This window comes from Eufriesea mexicana, unplaced genomic scaffold (assembly GCF_001483705.2).
Source record: "Eufriesea mexicana isolate 0111107269 unplaced genomic scaffold, ASM148370v2 scaffold1902, whole genome shotgun sequence".
Lineage (NCBI taxonomy): Eukaryota > Metazoa > Arthropoda > Insecta > Hymenoptera > Apidae > Eufriesea > Eufriesea mexicana.
In genome coordinates this window covers 229,464-247,221 of record NW_016909996.1, presented here as the reverse complement: position 1 = coordinate 247,221, position 17,758 = coordinate 229,464, and the positions used below count along the sequence as shown (strand labels likewise).

The following is a 17,758-nucleotide window of genomic DNA, read 5'->3' as shown; positions in this document are numbered from 1 at the left end:
GAGTTTTTACAACTTGATATCTCTCTTCCACAATTTTTATTCAAGTCTCCTCTATCTGAATACAGGTTCACGTTTCCCCCTCTTTCTCGTTCATTTCCTCGTCGAGACATTTTTATGTAAATACACGGTCTTTTCTATTTTTTAAATTTTTTCTCGCATCGCGAATTTCTTACTTTCGAATATTTCGAATACCGAAGAGCGCAATCGAGCGACACGAGTCTTTGTATTTCCTAGAGAAACTCGACAGAGATGAGTTTCTTTATGGGCTATCTCGCCGTGTCTATATCTTACTTATCTATTTATGCCGGATTTTCTGCAGCTTCGAGCAGTTCGACGGTTTGCTTATCCGCTTGGTATCCACGTCTCGAGAGAATCTTAGCGAAATATGTTGGGAAAATTTTAGGAAAATTCCGCGTCGAGAACGACTCGATATCGCGATCTGTTTGGAGAGAAAAATTTGTAGGGAGTGACGGTGGAGGTCGGTGGTGTATCGAATTTAATCGTGGAACGAGGTAGAACGATCTCGATGAGTCATTCTTACGTAAATAAATTAACTGTCACGCCGGTGTACCTGGTCGAACAAAATTTCTAATGGCAAAGTAACTTCGAAGCTTCGTACCTGGAAAGGGTAATTGTAATGTTAATTGTCGGGAACCGGTGAATCGGAAACTCTCGTGCCACTTTGACTGGGAAGTAAATTTGAACGAAATTTACATTGCGGTATTTTGCACGAGTAATTTTAGGAAATGTTTAATTATCGTTCGATGGTAATGCATAGTTCCTTTACCATGGCGGTTACTGCGATACAAAATATATAACTTGGCATCGCTTTGAGATTTTTTAATCATATTTCCTATGAAAGAATGAAAGGAAATTACGAAAGTAAAATTATAAGAGTAGTTATATTTCTAAAGTATCGCGAAGAAAGGTCGGAGAAATTGAAATAGATAAACTCGTTTTAATTGGTTTATAGTGAAACGGTATATTTCTAAAGTTACAATTACTGTACGAATATCGTCGAGCAATTTTCACAAAAGCCATTGAAGATACCTGAAAAATTGTGACACCCGCAACAATGAAAAACTCTCGTGTTCTCTTGACAGGATCATAGAATTTTCTCCGTGTATTTCATTCATAAAACGCAAGTATCGACGTAATAAATTCCTCGAATTCCTCTCGCACGTATAATTTCCCCTAGGAACCGAAAGGAAATATATTTTGATTAGAAGTTACCTCTAAAAATGTTCTTAAGTCAAATAAAAATGATTAAATTTAACCAAAGAATCAGGAACGAAAATTTTCAGTTTTACAAAGCACGAATTGCACAGTTCTTATAAATCTGTATGAAAACGAAAGAGAATAAGGAAACGGACTTTTAAAAAATTACTCAAAACACAAATTACAATCCCCTTACAAGAAAAAAGGATATAGAAAATGGAAGTAAGAAGTCCACTCTAAAAGTCAGAGAATAGAAATTTCAGAATTCCATTTTCGAATTCACAATTTTGCAAATATCGCTAGACAATGGCTACTCAAAGTCTCTCCAAGACCCGTGTAGCATTCGTGTCGAGATCTCTGTTGACGAAACCACAGGGAATCCAAGCGGAAACACCGCGATTAACGACCGCGATACCACATGTTGCTTCAGAATTCAAGTTTTGTCCGAGTTTCCGAACGCCGGAGGGCCAGCCAGAGTGTTCCGATGGACTTGCTGCGCGACATTCAAGACTCTACCTCAACCCGCTGAAACTTTTAACTGAAGATTGAATCTGTGCCGCGAACTCGCGTCAGGCTTCGGGTCTCGCGTTGCGCGTGAAATCGCTCGGAGATCGTCCATCAACGGGGTCCCTATTCCATAATTGAACTCTCGTCGTTGGAACTCTATCGTTAGCTTGCACAAAGAAGCTCTCTTCCGGGACCTCGTGAGTTCGTCCAACCCCGACCGCGTTCTTGACAATCTTCGACTTCCGTTTCGAAGAGCAAAAGCGGTCGGGAGTAAGTGCAACGTGTTCGAGGAAAAAGAGTAGGAAGAAATCGGAGAACTGCACGAGATTCGGAAAGTTTCTAGAATTCGGGAGACTCCAGAGAACTCGGTGAACTCCAACGAATTCAGAGGACTCCAAAGAATTCAGGAAATTCCACGGAACTCGACGAATTTCATAGAACACAGAGGACTCGGAAGAACTTCTGGGACTGCAAAGAAGTCAGAGAACTGGACGAAACTCGACTAATTCGGAATACTTCTCAAAAGAGCTGACCAGAAGACTTGACAGAGGATTCCTCGTTGGAGACGGAATTAAAAGGAATTAGACTGTCTATACGGTACAATCGATACGACGTGAGTGCACTGGATAAAGGATAGAGTAGATCCGAGAGAGTTTACCGTGATCGTTTCCTGAAGGGACGTTTTTGAAAGGGCGGAAGTGGTTGGAGGGATAGTGCAGCGATAAGGTCGGTGAACGAGAGGCCAAGATGTCGGAGAACTCGCTACGCCGGAAGACCAGGAGCGCCTCTATCTGCGCCCCTGGCTTCTCCAGCATGGAACAAATGTTAGAAGCGATGCCTCCCTCGGGTGCGAGGGACAGGGACAAGATCGACAAGGACAGTGGAAGCGGAACTCCTGATAGCAGCACACCGACCAGAAGGCGTAGACCGGCGACGAGGTCTCAGAGTGCTCGGGTTTCCAGTGCGAATAAGAGCATTCGCCGTCGCGCGGCCGCACAAGGTAATCAGATGATAACGTTGCTCGTTCTTCTTCCACGATGATGAAGATCGTCCTTCGGACGTTCTTTATTTTTCTTTCCTTATGACCTGGCATATAATTTTTCAAGGTGTGGAAAGGGTGACACAACAGGGTGCTTGAGAAGAAGTAAAATGTCGGGTTTGTCGAAGAGAAAAATTTATAAATTTATACATTTATTTATTTTTTCTTTTTAGTTATATTTGTTTATAAATTTGCGAATCAATCTTTTCTCGGTTGGCCTACATAATTGTTTTTATTCGTATTTGTTTATAAGAGGGACGAAATTTCTTGTTTTACGATTTGCGTTGGAATATTTCATTTGCATCTACTTCGAATATTAATTGGAGCGGGAAATCTGTAAATGCGTACATTTATTTTTCCCTACTTACGATACTTACTTGTTTTTATTCGTATCCATTTAAATTCTTTTCATATCATTCGAGTTCAAATATTTCACCTTTTTTCGATCCAAGTATTAACCGGTGCACGGTATTTCACGTTGAACAGCGGTTGCAATTAGATAAACGTTAAGTAACGATTCGTCGAGTGGGGCTAGAATATTCTCTGCAACTTTGTTGGTCGATCTGTGGACTATTTGCTATAGCCGGTTCCGTTTGCGATTGTGAAACGCGCTGTATTAATGTGCTTAACAACTAGTTTAATTTTAATCAGCGCATCGCTCGCGATCCTTCGGTTCCCCGTAGGATTTCCGAATTAATTCGTTCCTTTAACTCGTTCAACGACATATTATCCGCTTACTCGTTTTATTCTCGGATAACATGACGAATCACTGTGTTTTCCGCTTACTTTCGCTTTGACTACTGCCAAAAGTTGGTACTTCCTCGTTACCTACGCTTGGTCATCTTCTGGTATAAAAAGATTTATTCAATGACGCATCTGAACCTGTTTGAAGTGGTTAATGCAATCCTCCAGAGTCTTTTAAACCTCTGGACTCTATTTTCGCTTATTTTTCACGGTGGAATTATACTGTTCCCGTTGTACCGAGTTAACAAGATTAAACGATAATGCGTCATTATACATTCCCGTACACAAATACACCGGCACATTGATTACTTAATTGACGTTGAGAACGAATGACACCATCATCGGATAGACCCAGCATCATTCGACAATTAACCTTTGTGGATGAATACAGCGACATACGCATCGCGATAATTCTACCTGGTAGGTCAAATCGGTCGACTATTGCGGCAAAAACAATTTTATTGCGTATCTCCATTATCGTCGTGAAAAATGATGAGCATTTTCACTTCGAGAATTCCCCTTAATTCCATATTTCCGATAATTCGCAATTTCATTTTTCCGCGTATCGTCCTTTTTATTTTTTTCCCACGTGGGGTTAATTACCATAAAAAATTCTGGAAATTAGAATTTCCGCATGGTCGGTTCCCATCGATTCATCCCTAATAACCTGCTGTTCTATTATTCCACATATTATATATTCTACTTGTATCGTTACATTTATATTCTCTGCGCGAAAGGTTAATTAGCATAAAAAAAATTCTGGAAATTAGAATTTTCGCATGGTCGGCTGCCATCGATTTATTTCCAATCGCTCGTTATTTTATCGCGTATTATATATTCCATATATCGTTATCTTTACGTCACCATCGCTAGGGATTAATTAAAAAAACTTCCGGGCGCGTGAAAATTTTCGCGTTCCCGAATCGATCGCGTGATATCACCCATGGGTGGTAAAAGAGCACGCAGATAACAATGTTCTCCACGGCTCGATGCCTCCGAACCCCATGTAACTGTCCACTTTTAAATTAACCCTTCGAAGTGACGTCTCTGTGACGTCACCGTTCTTCGGATTCACGTCACGGAACAACGTGCAGAGGAAGGTCCGTAGACACCGGATGACCCCTAACTTTCGTGGATGACAGCTTAAAATGCCAACGCGTAATTCGCGTTACGTCGCCGATCGTTTTTCACATCCGCCGGATATTACCAGCCGCCATCTTGGCAGAGGAGGGATCAAGATATCACAGAAGGATTCTTAATCTTACGCAGTTCCGCCTTATTTTTCCGCCCCGAGCGATCGTTTAATCTCCTTAGCAGGAAATTCATGGCAAATATCGTCGGTTATTAAACTCGTCGAATTTTTGGCATTATTTTAAAATGGAGTTAAGAGACGTATCGATATAGGCTATTGATACGTATTTAAATATGGTATGTTGAGATTATTATTGATGATACTAACCTTTATAATGTCGGGGTCGAAATCTGACATTAGATAGCTAGGTATTTATAATTGGAGTATTTAACCCTTCAAGGACGGCTGATGGTACTGAATTGAGATCCTAAATCGTGTATTTTTCGAATATATTTAATTTTCGAAATTAGTCGAGAATAGAATAAATATCCTGATATTTATTTTGTCACATTTGGTTTTAAATATACACGTGAATTGCAGGAGAGAAGGTGTATAGAAATTTATTTTCGAAATTGTGACAGAAATATCCCACATGTATCGGTACGTTGAAGGTTAATTGGAGTTGTAGGATGAGGATAAACGTGTACTTATATATTATGTATAATTAAGTTCCAGTCTCAGTGAAAGTGAATATTAATTTCGCCAAAAGCAGCTGTATGCTTTCGATGATCGCAAACATCTGGGATTGATCGTTTTGATTAAGTTTAGTAACCCGGTGTTGAACGCAGGCTGAAATTTTCTCTGGACTCGGTTGCCAATTTGCTTTTAATAAACACCGTTACCGCGAAAACGCGTTCACTGATTCTCCGTGGACATCACGATCGCAACATCGATCATCGTGTCAGTAAACATCGTAGTAGAATCGAAATGGAACATAACTGATGAAATTCGAACAATCGATATTGATCGATCGCGACGGGTGCTGTTGCGCCCCATTATTGCAAAAATATGTTCGCTGTCGGTGTGATGCGAATGTTATTTTCAAATATATCACAAATAATTGAGTAATTAATAACTCGCGTTCCATCGTCATTTTTCCTGCAATAAATCGGTGTTTGACATCGATTTGATATGAATAAAGAGTAACAAGATTTATTTAGAATAGATCTTCGGAAGCCACGGTGTTCTCATATCGAATTTATCTGGTCGAGTGAAAAGCGAGTAAACAATTTTTAAATTTTCATTCTGTCAAATTTTAATTTTGTTCTGACGATTTCTGGCGCCATGTACGAAACGATCGCGGGTATTATTGTTGACTTTAAATGACGTTTAAAAATGATCTATAGATACCTGGTTAAATTAAACGATTACGCGGTCGATAAGCTATTTTGTCATCGTGTGCTACATTTATTCGATTGTTATATGTATATTATTGTTATGTTGCTATTAGAATGTAACTAGTCAGGATCTGAACAATCGTATTTTGTTATAAATATTCGAACAACGTTTCTATAGTGGAATTAACTCAAACACCCTTCGCAAACGAGAAGTGAAGATAATGATACACAGAATATACAATGTACTGTTAAAAGTAAATAAATCGAAAGAAATTTTTCAAATAAAAAAATTTCGATAACCGTGATCAAAGTATTGAAATTATTTTTTGTTACGAAATACACAGTATTCGATCTAACAAATAATAGAACACCACGTGTACTGCGAAATGCACCCCCAAAGAGTTAAGGTTAAAAAAATTGGTTCAGATTAAACCAATTTATTAAACAATAAATGTTTTCAAACGTTTCAATTTTATAGTTACCGTAAAAATTTATTTTATCCACTACGTGTATCTCGATTTCGTCAGAAAATTCAAAAAATTAACACTCCGAGGGGTGGAATAAAAAAAAAAAATATTGTCCATTCTCATAGTCCGAAAATTTTTAAGCGTGCCATTTTTCGAATCCTCTAAAGTTTCTCCTCTTCAACCTCAAAACCTATAATATCATCCCAAAATTGAGCTACTTTTATTATACTTATATCAAAGTACACGGGAGAAACAATTTCCTTCACTTTACTTAATTATTCGTTATTTACGATGCCGATAAATGGTCACAAAATTTCAGTTACCTGTTTCTATGGAACTAAAATTCCATTCGTGATGATTTTCGAATACCCTTTAAGGTTTTTAGTCACCAATGAGACATCTTCCACCGGTTTTGGCCACTTAACCGGCGCTGGCCAAAGTAAACGAGACGACGCGCGTCTTTAAATAAGCTTTCAGCCCACGAAACCCTTCGCGGGATTGTATTTTTGTGTTAAATAGATCTGACGATTCCTCGACTAAGGTGCACTGGCATCGTGGACGCCCGTTTCGTCTGTCAGTGACCTACTACCCAAACGAACGCTGCCAGAATAGAAGCTGAAGCGTGATTTCAACGCGCGAAGCGTGTCGTCCGTGCAATATGTAATCGCGTCTAGAACGCACTGCTTTTGCGACGCAATCTAAACTTCCATATAGTTTACCATGTCGAGGAAACTGATTTTCCAGCATTTAAATAGCGTTTGCTTTACCATACGCGGCAAAAATCGCCGTAATTAACGTTCAAACGGATATTACTTGAATTACTCGCTACTCACTGCTTCGAAATTTTCGTCGATTTCCTGGAAAAATGGAAAAACTTTTTGTGTCGGCAATAAAGCAGTTTCGAATTTTGGCGAACATATGGATTTTCATGAAATTGTTTTTCGCAGGAATACAAATTTTTTGAAACTCGACGCATTTGTATAAATTTTTTGGTACACGCAATTTTTCCCTGTACCATATATTTTTTCCAAAACGTAGGACTCTAATTTGCCCGTGTGTTTCTAGACGGATAATTGGCAATTCCAGGGTAGATGAAGGTAACCGAGAGATAAAAAGAGATCGAATGTTAAAGGGATCTCTCCAGGTTTTTCTGACTTTGTAGTATTTATTACTCACGAGCAACGGCAGGGCGGAGAGGTGTAGATTCATTTTCGAGCTTATTCTACACGGGATTTTCAATGAAACGCTTCGAGCGTGAAATGAAGCAGCGAGTCTCTTCGCGCGAAAAGAGGATCGTGGGACCTTTAGGGTTGAAATATTTTTCACCCGTCGGTTCGGGATCGATTTCGTTTTCGAGTCGTTTAAAATCGGAGACCCCGCCTGTCCCGATATTCGTCTGCCCCGATCAGCCGGACAAGATAATCCAAACGAATCGAAAAATTTCTTTCAGAAAGAGACGGAGATTATGTTTCAGTCTCGTGAAATTTACTACCCTTTTAAATCAAACTAACTAAAAGAACGTGGTTTGCTTTGAAAAATGGTACGAGATCCCGACTCTTTTACCAATAAAACAAATCATTGTCTACTCCTCAAAAGAGTATTTCTCGCTAAAAAATTAATAAATCTCTCGTAATTTCCGTAAACAAACACGTACGTACGTGAAAACAGAATCATCGTGTTTCTACCTGTTTTCGAAGCGCCATGACGCACGTTCTGTATCAAGCTTTCATATAACGAGCGACATGCTGCGTCAGTTTCCTCTGCAAGACGGAAAACGAAGCGCAATTTTATTAATTACGGCTGATGAAAAATTGCTGCGTCCGAAATGTGCATGAACGAGAGGGAAGATCAATAACAGCTTTTTTACGATCGTCACGCGGATTTTCCAATCTCGCGTCACCGGCGATATTGCATCGAAGCCTTGATGTATGGATCTCCATCGATCAGCGCGTTCCGACTCATTCAGGTACCGTCGTAAAAAAAGAGAAAGAGAGAAGAAAAAACGGAAAATAAACAAAGAAAGAAAGGAAAGAGAGGGGAAAAAAGGAAGGAAAAGGTGCGTGGCGGAAGAGAAAGAAACGAAACAAGGACAGTTTGATTTATGATGGCACGAAAGTTCCGTCCAGCACCGCGTTTCGAATCGTTTCATCGACCGGCATTTCCATTTCGTTTTCACGCGTTGCCCGCGGTACTTTCCTTCGAGAGTTCTTTAGGGGCTTTAAAAGGCGGTCAACGCCGAAGGTAAAGAGTGGAAAATTTTCAAAGGGCCCACGCTAGAGATAGTAGGAAGCCATCGTGTGTAAAGCTTGTTCGGTTCGGGCTTTGGCGGGAAAAAAGACGAAAAATCAGATTGAAGGGGAAGGCTGGATACGTTGGAGAATATTAGGCATGTAACACGACACCTTTAAAATCTCTTCGATTTTTATTTTTAATAGGATTAAAAATAAAATTTCGGCTTCGGGTATTTTTAATAACGGTGTTTTATTAAAAGATTACCTTTTGTGCATCGCTTTCGAACGAAGTTAATTCGTTCTATCTGAAATTCGATTACAGCATGGATTACGAAGTTAATTCTCTTTGATGCCAAGTGAAATGGGATATTAATTTTGGTTCTTTTCATTCCGGTGAATTTTCGATGCGGAATCGAAGTCGAGGATGAGTTACTAATCGTACATTGTTGGTTTTAATTTGTTGCAGCTGCACATCACCACCATCATCACCACGAAGGCACAGTGAAATCCGCTCATTGCAGCAGCGAGCCCAGGTTGACCGACAATGATATCAGCCCTGGACTCAGAAGAAGGGGAAGTCGAAGAGGACAAAGTATGCACCACAGTCATCACAGAAAGAGCAATGCATTTCTGGACGTTCCCGACACCTCGTCTCAGATGCCAGCGAGAGAAGACGGCGAGGATGAGGACAGCTATAGACTCAGAAACTTCAGTGTCACCAGCAAGGGTAAGTTTTTCAATTTTTCCTCGCGATTTTCACGAATGGATAGATTTAAAATTTCATCGGGTCGCGCATAGTTTTTATATTAAAAATACTGTGCTTTGGTAAAAAGTGGGTTCGATGTTACTGCTGAGGTTAATTATAAAGTTGTACTTAGAAAGACGCGGAATTAAAACTCCGAGTAGTTGTATAATTCTAAAAACTTGCCAGAGAACGTTGCACAAACACGTATTCTTCATCCAACTTTAATTCCTCCTTCACCGAACAAAAGATCAGTAGAACTCCGACAGACTTTACGAGAATTAAGACTGAAGCTTCTACAAATATTTTAACTACTTTCCTTCAGCTTAATTTCTCAATTAGTTCCCAAAGAAGAACCCTTCTCTCCTGTATTTCCTAATCTCGGTAATCTATCGTCGCGCTCATTTGCAATTGGTCCTCCCACCAGCCAAAGTCCAAAACTTTTCTCCATGTTCATTCGCAAGTCGTTTTTCTTGGGGAAAAGAAATGGAAAATGATCTCTACTTAGAAAATTACAAGTATAGAAAGACACTGACCAAAGTCCGAAACTTCAGCATCTCCCCAGTCATTCATAAATCCTTTCTCTCGTTGTCAGAAAGGAAGCAAGAAACAATAATCTAACCCAATTCCAATTTTCCTCCCCAAAAAAATAAATTTATGGAGAAGATATCACACACCTATTCAAGAATCTCGCGAGATGATTCAGTCTCGGTTACGAGTGAAGAAGGACTGAGCCAGTATTTGCCGAGCAGCGTAGATCCTCGACCGGTTCTTCGACAGACAAAAGATGCTGTGATTCTGTCCCATGGACAATTTTTCACGTGGTTGCCTATTGTCTCTTTCACACGGAGGATCGTTTTCCCCTCGAGCTCTCCTGGGATCATCATCGAGCGATTGCTATCAGCTTTATCGGGCCTCGTGGTTCGAGCCGGGCTTCTGCTTCGAATTCGTCTTCGGAGCTCTGGCCTGTGCGCTCGAGAGAAGAAGCCGTGCCAGAAATACACGTTTTTCGCGGTAGCCAGAGGAAGAGAGGTTCGAGGGAGGGAGGGAGAGAGGCGGAGAGCTTAGAGAGGAGGCAGCAGAGAGGCGAGATAAGCGAAAATAGAGTATCTATAGTTGTGACGTCGTACGACTTCCTCGAACCGGTTGCTGCCCGCCACGCGAGCTTTCAGAGCCAACGAACGCGCGTGAAAGTCGTTTACTCGTTAATCCCCGCTCGTGCTCTCGATTCCCAACGAGATTTTCGGATTCGTGTAATTGTAACCGTGGATCGAGAAAAGCTCTCACAAGCGCGCACGTGCGCGTCAAAAGGACCGTCGTAAACCAACCGCGAGAGTCGATTCTCATCAAGGAAGATTTTCTTTCTAGCTTTTCTAATAATTATCATTTATCCAAGTAGCAGGATAGTTTTCATCTTTCTTTAGAGAGTTTCGAGATTTTAAGCTTTCAGGATTTTGGACGAATTAATTCTACGTGATAATTGGGCGAGATTGTTGAAGTTGTGCAGCGGTGCAGTAGAACGTGTCGTTGTTTGGTCAGGCGGACGATACTGCACGAGGTTTAGACTTAACATTAATCCTACCACGGTTGAAATTATCATTTTTAAACTTTTAATTTTAAATTCTGTATTCAGTGTTGTCGCTTTTATCACGTATAATTAATTGTACGATTTTTTCCTCTTATTCCATTTTTTTTTTAATGATCATTTGGTCGGTCATGTTAGTTTTAGTATTATGATTTTTTAATAGGACAGACTTTTATAAAACCACAAGGAAATGAACCTTCGAGTATTTTTATTCGCAGTGATGTTTGACTAGGCGAGATAAAAAATTACAGAGAAAATTTTCTTTTGAAAAGTTTCCCTTTGAAAAATTTGTGAGTTTATACTGAATCGGCATTTATTTATGTTACAGATTAATATAATTGCAAATAAATGTCCAATTTTATTTATCGTCGAAACAAATATTTACTTTTGCAGATTCATTAGAATTTAAAATAATGTCAAGTATTCTCGTGCTTACACATGAATAGGAAAGACTCTTGCACGATACCGAGTATGAAATGCTACGACGATCGTCGACGAATAGTTTTCTAATTAAATTCTTGAGACTCATTTCTGACCTTGGAACTTACTTCCTGTACAATGTACAGATATCGCTGCTTCCATGTTCCTAATTTATTTGTCAAACTTCATCGTGTTTGCGTACCTTATCACTCCCGTCTGTTTTCGTTCCTCTCATTGTTTTCCTTTCACGCTGTTCCGTTCGCGAAATTTCATTTGCAAGTTTCGAACTACGTGATTTCTACGCAATAAGTCGTCGAGAGGGTATTTCGTGGCGTCTCGGACTAACGAAAGGAGCTGCTAATGCCACGAAGGAAATTGTCGGAATAATTTTTGAGCCGTCTGATTCATTTCGTGAGTGATATCCGTCTTCTGTTCGCTATTTTATCTCTGGCAGGGGTCTCTACGGAAACATCTGATACACGTGAACGCGAGTATTTCTTCAGCTTATTCTCGCGTCTCGATCTTCCTCCTCAGCAGAGGATGACTGTTTTACGAATTTTCTAGCATTCCGGATATGAGAAGATGTCTTATACGGTACTTCGTTCTTTTCATTAAGAACGTCTTTGTTATGAAAGACATCTATGTCCAGGTAAAACAGTTCCTTCTGCACTCTTTTCTTCCGTATCGATCTTCGACTTTCGTTAAGAACGATTGTTTTATATATCCCTGGAAGAGAATTTTTGGGCAAACACAAAAGTATGAAATTATCTAAAATTACTGTAACTTTTTGGAGGTAAAGTGTTAAAATATTAATATAAGATTAAAATTAAAACTTTTGTTTATTTTCTAGGAGAAAATAATGGAAGAATTATATTATTGGGTTTGGCCAAAATCTTTTTCCTTGGATTTTCAAATATGTATCGCTATTGTGTTTTTATTAAGAATATTCTACTGTTCTTTTTATTTCTTCTGCATTTCCATCTTCGACTTCCGTTGGAAACGGTTGTCTTTCGCTTTTGGAATATGTATTATTTCAGAATTAATAGAAAATATCCCAGATGTCAGTTCGTTCCTTTTATTGTCCTATATGCAAAACAGTTTCTTTTTCTTCTCCTTCTCACGTCTCCATCTTCGATTTCCGCCGGGAACAATTGTCTTGCCAATTCTCTAGCTCTCCGAATATGTATTGCAATCCCGCTATGAATCGAAAATGTCCCAGATGTTGCTCTCCTCTTTTCATTAAGAACGTTCTTGTTATGAAAAACGCTAATGTCGAGGCGAAACAGTCGGGAGCTAACGATTCTGCATAATTAAACCCCCGCATCGTGATGGCCTCGGTTATTTCGAAGTTGAGATATTGCATTAAAGAATTAATACTCGGAACTCGTCGGAATTCGTTCGGAGTTCTGCGAGGAATCCGGTCGGCAAGTTCTGAACAAACAAATTACGGGTCTTTGTTTAAAGCGTTTCTTCCTTTCATAATTAAAATGTAAAACGACCGGGAAAGAATTTTCTGTACGATGGTTATTTAAATTCTTTTGAACATCGCGTCTTTGTACTACCCATTCCTCTTGCAGACAGTTTAGGTCCAAAGCTAGGGAAATTATTTTCCTATGAAAATCGTATTATATTTACCGTTTTAGTCTCGTTTCTCTTCGCATTTCTGCCATGGCTGTCTTGTAAAAAATTCTCTTTCTTTCCATTCGAAATGGAGTAAAAATTAAATTAATCTTCGATAAAGCAATAATATTCTCGTATTCCGTCGTTTCTCCTCGGAATGGTGGAAACTCGCGGGGTAAAAATCACCCTTTTCAGGCGTCTAGGAATAGAGATCAAAGGTAAACAAATCCAGGATGGATGTTTAACCTAGCTCGCGGGAAATTGAGTCCGCTGTCTTTAATCTCATCGCGTTCCTCGATTTCTCGTTAAACAATTTCCGGCGATGATCGTTCTAGGGAGTCCTTTCGCCTTGCGGGCTTCAGATCCGAGAGTATCGTCACGGTCTCCCGAGTTTATTGAGTCCACGGCCTGCCGCGAAATTAATATTTCTCCAGGCCGTTTTGCTTCGGCTAAATCTCGCTTCGTGCATCTTACTTCGGGCAAAAAGGCCACTCGCAGACGTTACAACCCACCGATGACGGTTATTAGAACGGTGATAAGCTCGGTCGCCGATTAGCTGCAACCTGCTGTCAAGATCGCAATTTTTATTCCAACTTGCTTACAGCGTAAAGATACTTATCCGATGAAAGATACCGGTGCTTGAAACTTTCGCGATTATCTTGGGACGCTAAATGGTTTTATTAACGATCCAAGTTTCAAGAGAATTCTGGTTCTCCTCGAGTTTTCTTTCTCTATGTTGAAATAGTACCAGAGAGTAATTTGTATTTAAATCTTAATTTTGACACGAGCAATTGCATAATTAGAAGGTTCGAGGCGGTATTTCGATTGCTTTGATACTTCTGGTATTTAAATTCCATCATCCTCGTTGTATTGATTCTGTGATACGTGTAAATCGAATAGAAGGTATTTAAAATATAAGACTCGCTTCTTCATTTGTTCATCCAACATTCAAACGAAGAGGCTAGCTATCTGTTCGCAGTTGGAACTGTCGATCTAAATATAGTCGATGAATAATATTAGTACTGAAACGATTCATTTTAACGCTTCTGGCAATTTTATTATTAAAGGAGAGATGCTCAAGTGGTGTCAAAAATCGAGAAAGGATATCAATAAGACCATTATTCCGTGTTTAAGTTACGATATTAGCCAGGATAATCTCAAGACAGACTAGAATCTCCCTGTCATCAACAAGTTGAGAAAATTATCCAGCTGGCCATAGGTTCGCGTTTACGTTAGCGTTTAATTCCGTTCCTAGCCCGACTAACGGACGAATCCTCTAATTGAAGTACCCATCCTCCTTCTTAGTTCCACGTTCGTTAATTAAAACAGTAATATTCTTCCACATTTGTGGCTCGGTCTCGTAATCCCCATTTTAAACGGTTTGGTTCATCCTATTCTCTACTGTTTGAATCTCAACGAATAATTTCAAAACAGTTTCAAAGCAACCGTGAACGAAACTACTGTTGCCTTTATGCGCCTATACGATTTCGTAATAGGCGTGGCTATTGGCGGCGAATTTTAAATTAACTCTAACAAAAGTCATATTCGAAACTTCTTCAAACAAGGATTAATTATATTTCAGACAAGTTGTTGGACTATTTCAGACAGTTCTATAAAAGGGATGTATACATTCATGGATCTTCTTTGGTAACTTTGGTAAGTCTGCAATGAATTGTCAGGTCTCTTAAAATATTTCTAAGTCCCTAAAATTTGAATATTCCAGCGATCAAGATAAATACAAACCATTTCGTCTATTCGTACACGCTCGATTCTGCCGCTATTTTGACTTACTTTTAATAGATTATATTAATATAGGAGATATTAACTTTTAATGGATTTCGTTCAAGAGAGGACTCGTAGTTACATTAAAATTACGATTTAATGCACGTCTGCTTTTGCATCTGGCCAGCTATCTTGTTCCTGCACGTAAACGACCATCAACCTAAGAACGGCACAGCGTATCGTTGCTAACTTTGTTGCAAGTAGTTACATCCGAATTCGTCGAAGAGGCACGTGAACTTGTGGATTTTAGGGAATGATCTCATTATTTGTCTAACAATAAGCATTTCTGCCTTAAATTAATTTCCGGGTAAACTAGCCCACGGTTGTTTCTCCTTAATGCAAACACGGATTCACACGTTGCACGATGATAGGCTGTCGTTATTTCTCGTTAATCAAGTTAGCAAGGAGATGTAGACCGTGTAACAGCACGGACCGGCGGCGCCGGCCAAAATCATCTCGCGATTAGCGTGGATGGCATGATCGGTAAAACGTGGCTGAATCATTAAATATTTTAGGACGCCGAATCGATCGTGTATCGCGCGTAAACCCGACTTGTGATAAATTTCTTATGGCAAAGCGACGTGATATTTCCGTGGCAGAATGGTGGGTGAGTCCAGCATCGCTGGTATGAATGGAACGAAACAAGATCTCGGCGAAAGGTTAGAATTTTTATACCAGTTTATTCGTAGAAGCTTCCCTCGCACGGTGATATATTTTTCGTTTATCAAATATTTCAAATCTATTTATACGGCTAGGTATATTCGTGTGTCCTTTGCGTCTTGGCGATTTCGATCGATGCTTCTGCCCTTTTATATTCCTAGTCTATTCTTCGTCTGGCATTACGCTTACATTTGCCTTTTGACTTTTCCACCCACATCTTCTGCACGCTCAGAGTCATCGAGAATTCCAGGGATGCAAAAATTAGAATATAAATAGACCTTTTAAGCTTGTTGCCTGAAATTAGCTAGAAATTCGAGACTTCGCTCTTTTGCCTCATGTATTCCACGCCCTCGTTTAATATTTTCCAGCTTCTCGTACACAATAAATATTTTAATTTTTTCCTCGAACGACCTGAGGTTCCACTCTGTGCAACTCGACTGTTTCTCCGCGTTAATGCGAAAAATATCGCAGTCCCTTTTATCCATCACTTTTTAATTTTTTAATCTCCTCGAAGAATCTGGGTCTTGTCTGGATCAGGAGTCTGTATGCTCCAACCACTTCTTTAGAAAATTCTATCGAAATGATATCTATCTTTTCGATTTTTTAATTTTTTAATTAGGTTTTAGAGTTTTTGATAGTTAAGGTACCAGTTGCGATATTTTTACCTACTCCTACATGTTTCGTTTCCTTCCGTCCAAGTGCAACCTCTTTGTTTGTTAAATAATTTCTGTCGTACCGATTTTTGGCTGTGCACCAATCACGTAATAGATCGGCGATCGATGGCTCGCGCTATTACGTCGAACGGTTGGTGTTTCCGGTTCGAGGAACAGGCAGACCATTTGTCAAAAATTGGCCGTCTAACAAATTGGATCGGACTTAAGCGGTCGAGGCTAGACGTTCGACGATATAGTCGGAGTTTCGTGCGAAAATAAAACACGCTAACGAGATCATTTATTTTCTTCTTCTGGTGCGTGCGTGCGATATTCCGGTTATTCGATGGCGAAACGAGACGAACGTCCGATGGAAACGAAACCGTCGTCGCCCCGCGAGATTCGACCACCTGTTACGATACGGAGGAAATCGTACTTCTTGATTCACTGCCAGTGTACTTTGTTAATCGCGTGTTCATTTACCGTGAGACTTTGACGCTATTGCGACGATCGTTTCGACCATCCAGTTATTTACGTTTTGTTTGCGCAATTAAAACTGTCCGCTGTTGACGAACATGACGACGCAAACGAGCCTCCTGATGTTCAAGCCCTCTGTATTCGTTAATTGCCGAGCAGAGTTAACAGATCGAAAATTATAAGCGATATCGCATGTAAAATCTATTCGAAAATTCTAAGTAATTTCGTGCGCAAAGTTTGTGTGAATTTCATGACAATAGCTGGAAGATTTAACTCTAAAAATCTGGAAGTCAGCCTGGGTACAAATCCTAATAGAGGGAGTGGTTTCTCGTGATTGTATAGTATCTTTCGCGTATTTTTCCTGAAAAAATTGTAGCCCGTGTGAAAATTTATAGAATAATGTTTCGTTTCATCTGGATTTCGATTCAAGCAGTTCCTTCGTTAGGAGTTTTAGAGTTAAGGTACCGTTTACTTAAAAATTTATCAGATTATTATACTCGAATGGGCGTCTTCCAATTCTAAATCTCTTAAAATTTGTGAAAATGAAGTAATTAGGAAAAATAACTCCTCGTTCTCTTTAAATCCTTGAGCAATGGTGATATCGTTTGACAGGATGGCTTTGTCTGTTCTCAAACGTAAAGGGCTGTTAAAGCGAATCCGGGAAGCTCGAGCTTGAAACCAATAAGCTATGTCTACGTCTGCAACTCTTTAACGATCCTTCCTCAGTGATTCGATTTAATTTCTCGACTCCAAACCATGGATGGCATCAGCGAATTGCATCGATCTTACATTACCTCTATACTTTTTCCTCCATCTTCGTTGATTTTTCCTTCATTTCCTTAATTTTTCTTTGATTTCGAATAATATTATCTTACCTGAACAGTCGTATCTTAATTAATTATTTTCATTCCTATTAATTAATTCTATTAATTCTTCCTATTAATTATTTTCATAGAACCAGAATATTCACACGATTAATAAAAACCTATTTAACTTCTAACCTTTCGCTGAAATTCGCCAATAGAATTTTCTCCTGTTTCCGAAGCTGAAGTTCTAATCTTAGAATCACACGTCGATCAAATTCCAACATTTCTATCTATCTTTCTTCGATTAAATTACACTTTAACCACTCCACGTCCCCCATGAT

The 17,758-nt window shown here is 39.5% G+C and overlaps 1 protein-coding gene across 2 annotated transcripts in view; it reads left to right on the top strand.

Moving 5' to 3' along the window:
• The window catches only part of LOC108549362 (GTP-binding protein RAD), a 76,669-nt gene that overhangs the window by 1,990 nt on the left and 56,921 nt on the right, over window positions 1-17,758 (top strand). Inside the window, exons 2-4 of one of the 2 annotated variants that reach the window (XM_017902716.1) lie at window positions 1,649-2,338; window positions 2,417-2,725; window positions 9,142-9,402. In XM_017902716.1, coding sequence (XP_017758205.1) covers window positions 2,473-2,725; window positions 9,142-9,402 — 514 coding nt within the window. In that variant the 5' untranslated portion in view covers window positions 1,649-2,338; window positions 2,417-2,472. Of the gene's footprint in view, window positions 1-1,648; window positions 2,726-9,141; window positions 9,403-17,758 lie in introns of both variants that reach the window. The other variant, XM_017902715.1, reaches the window with a different exon arrangement.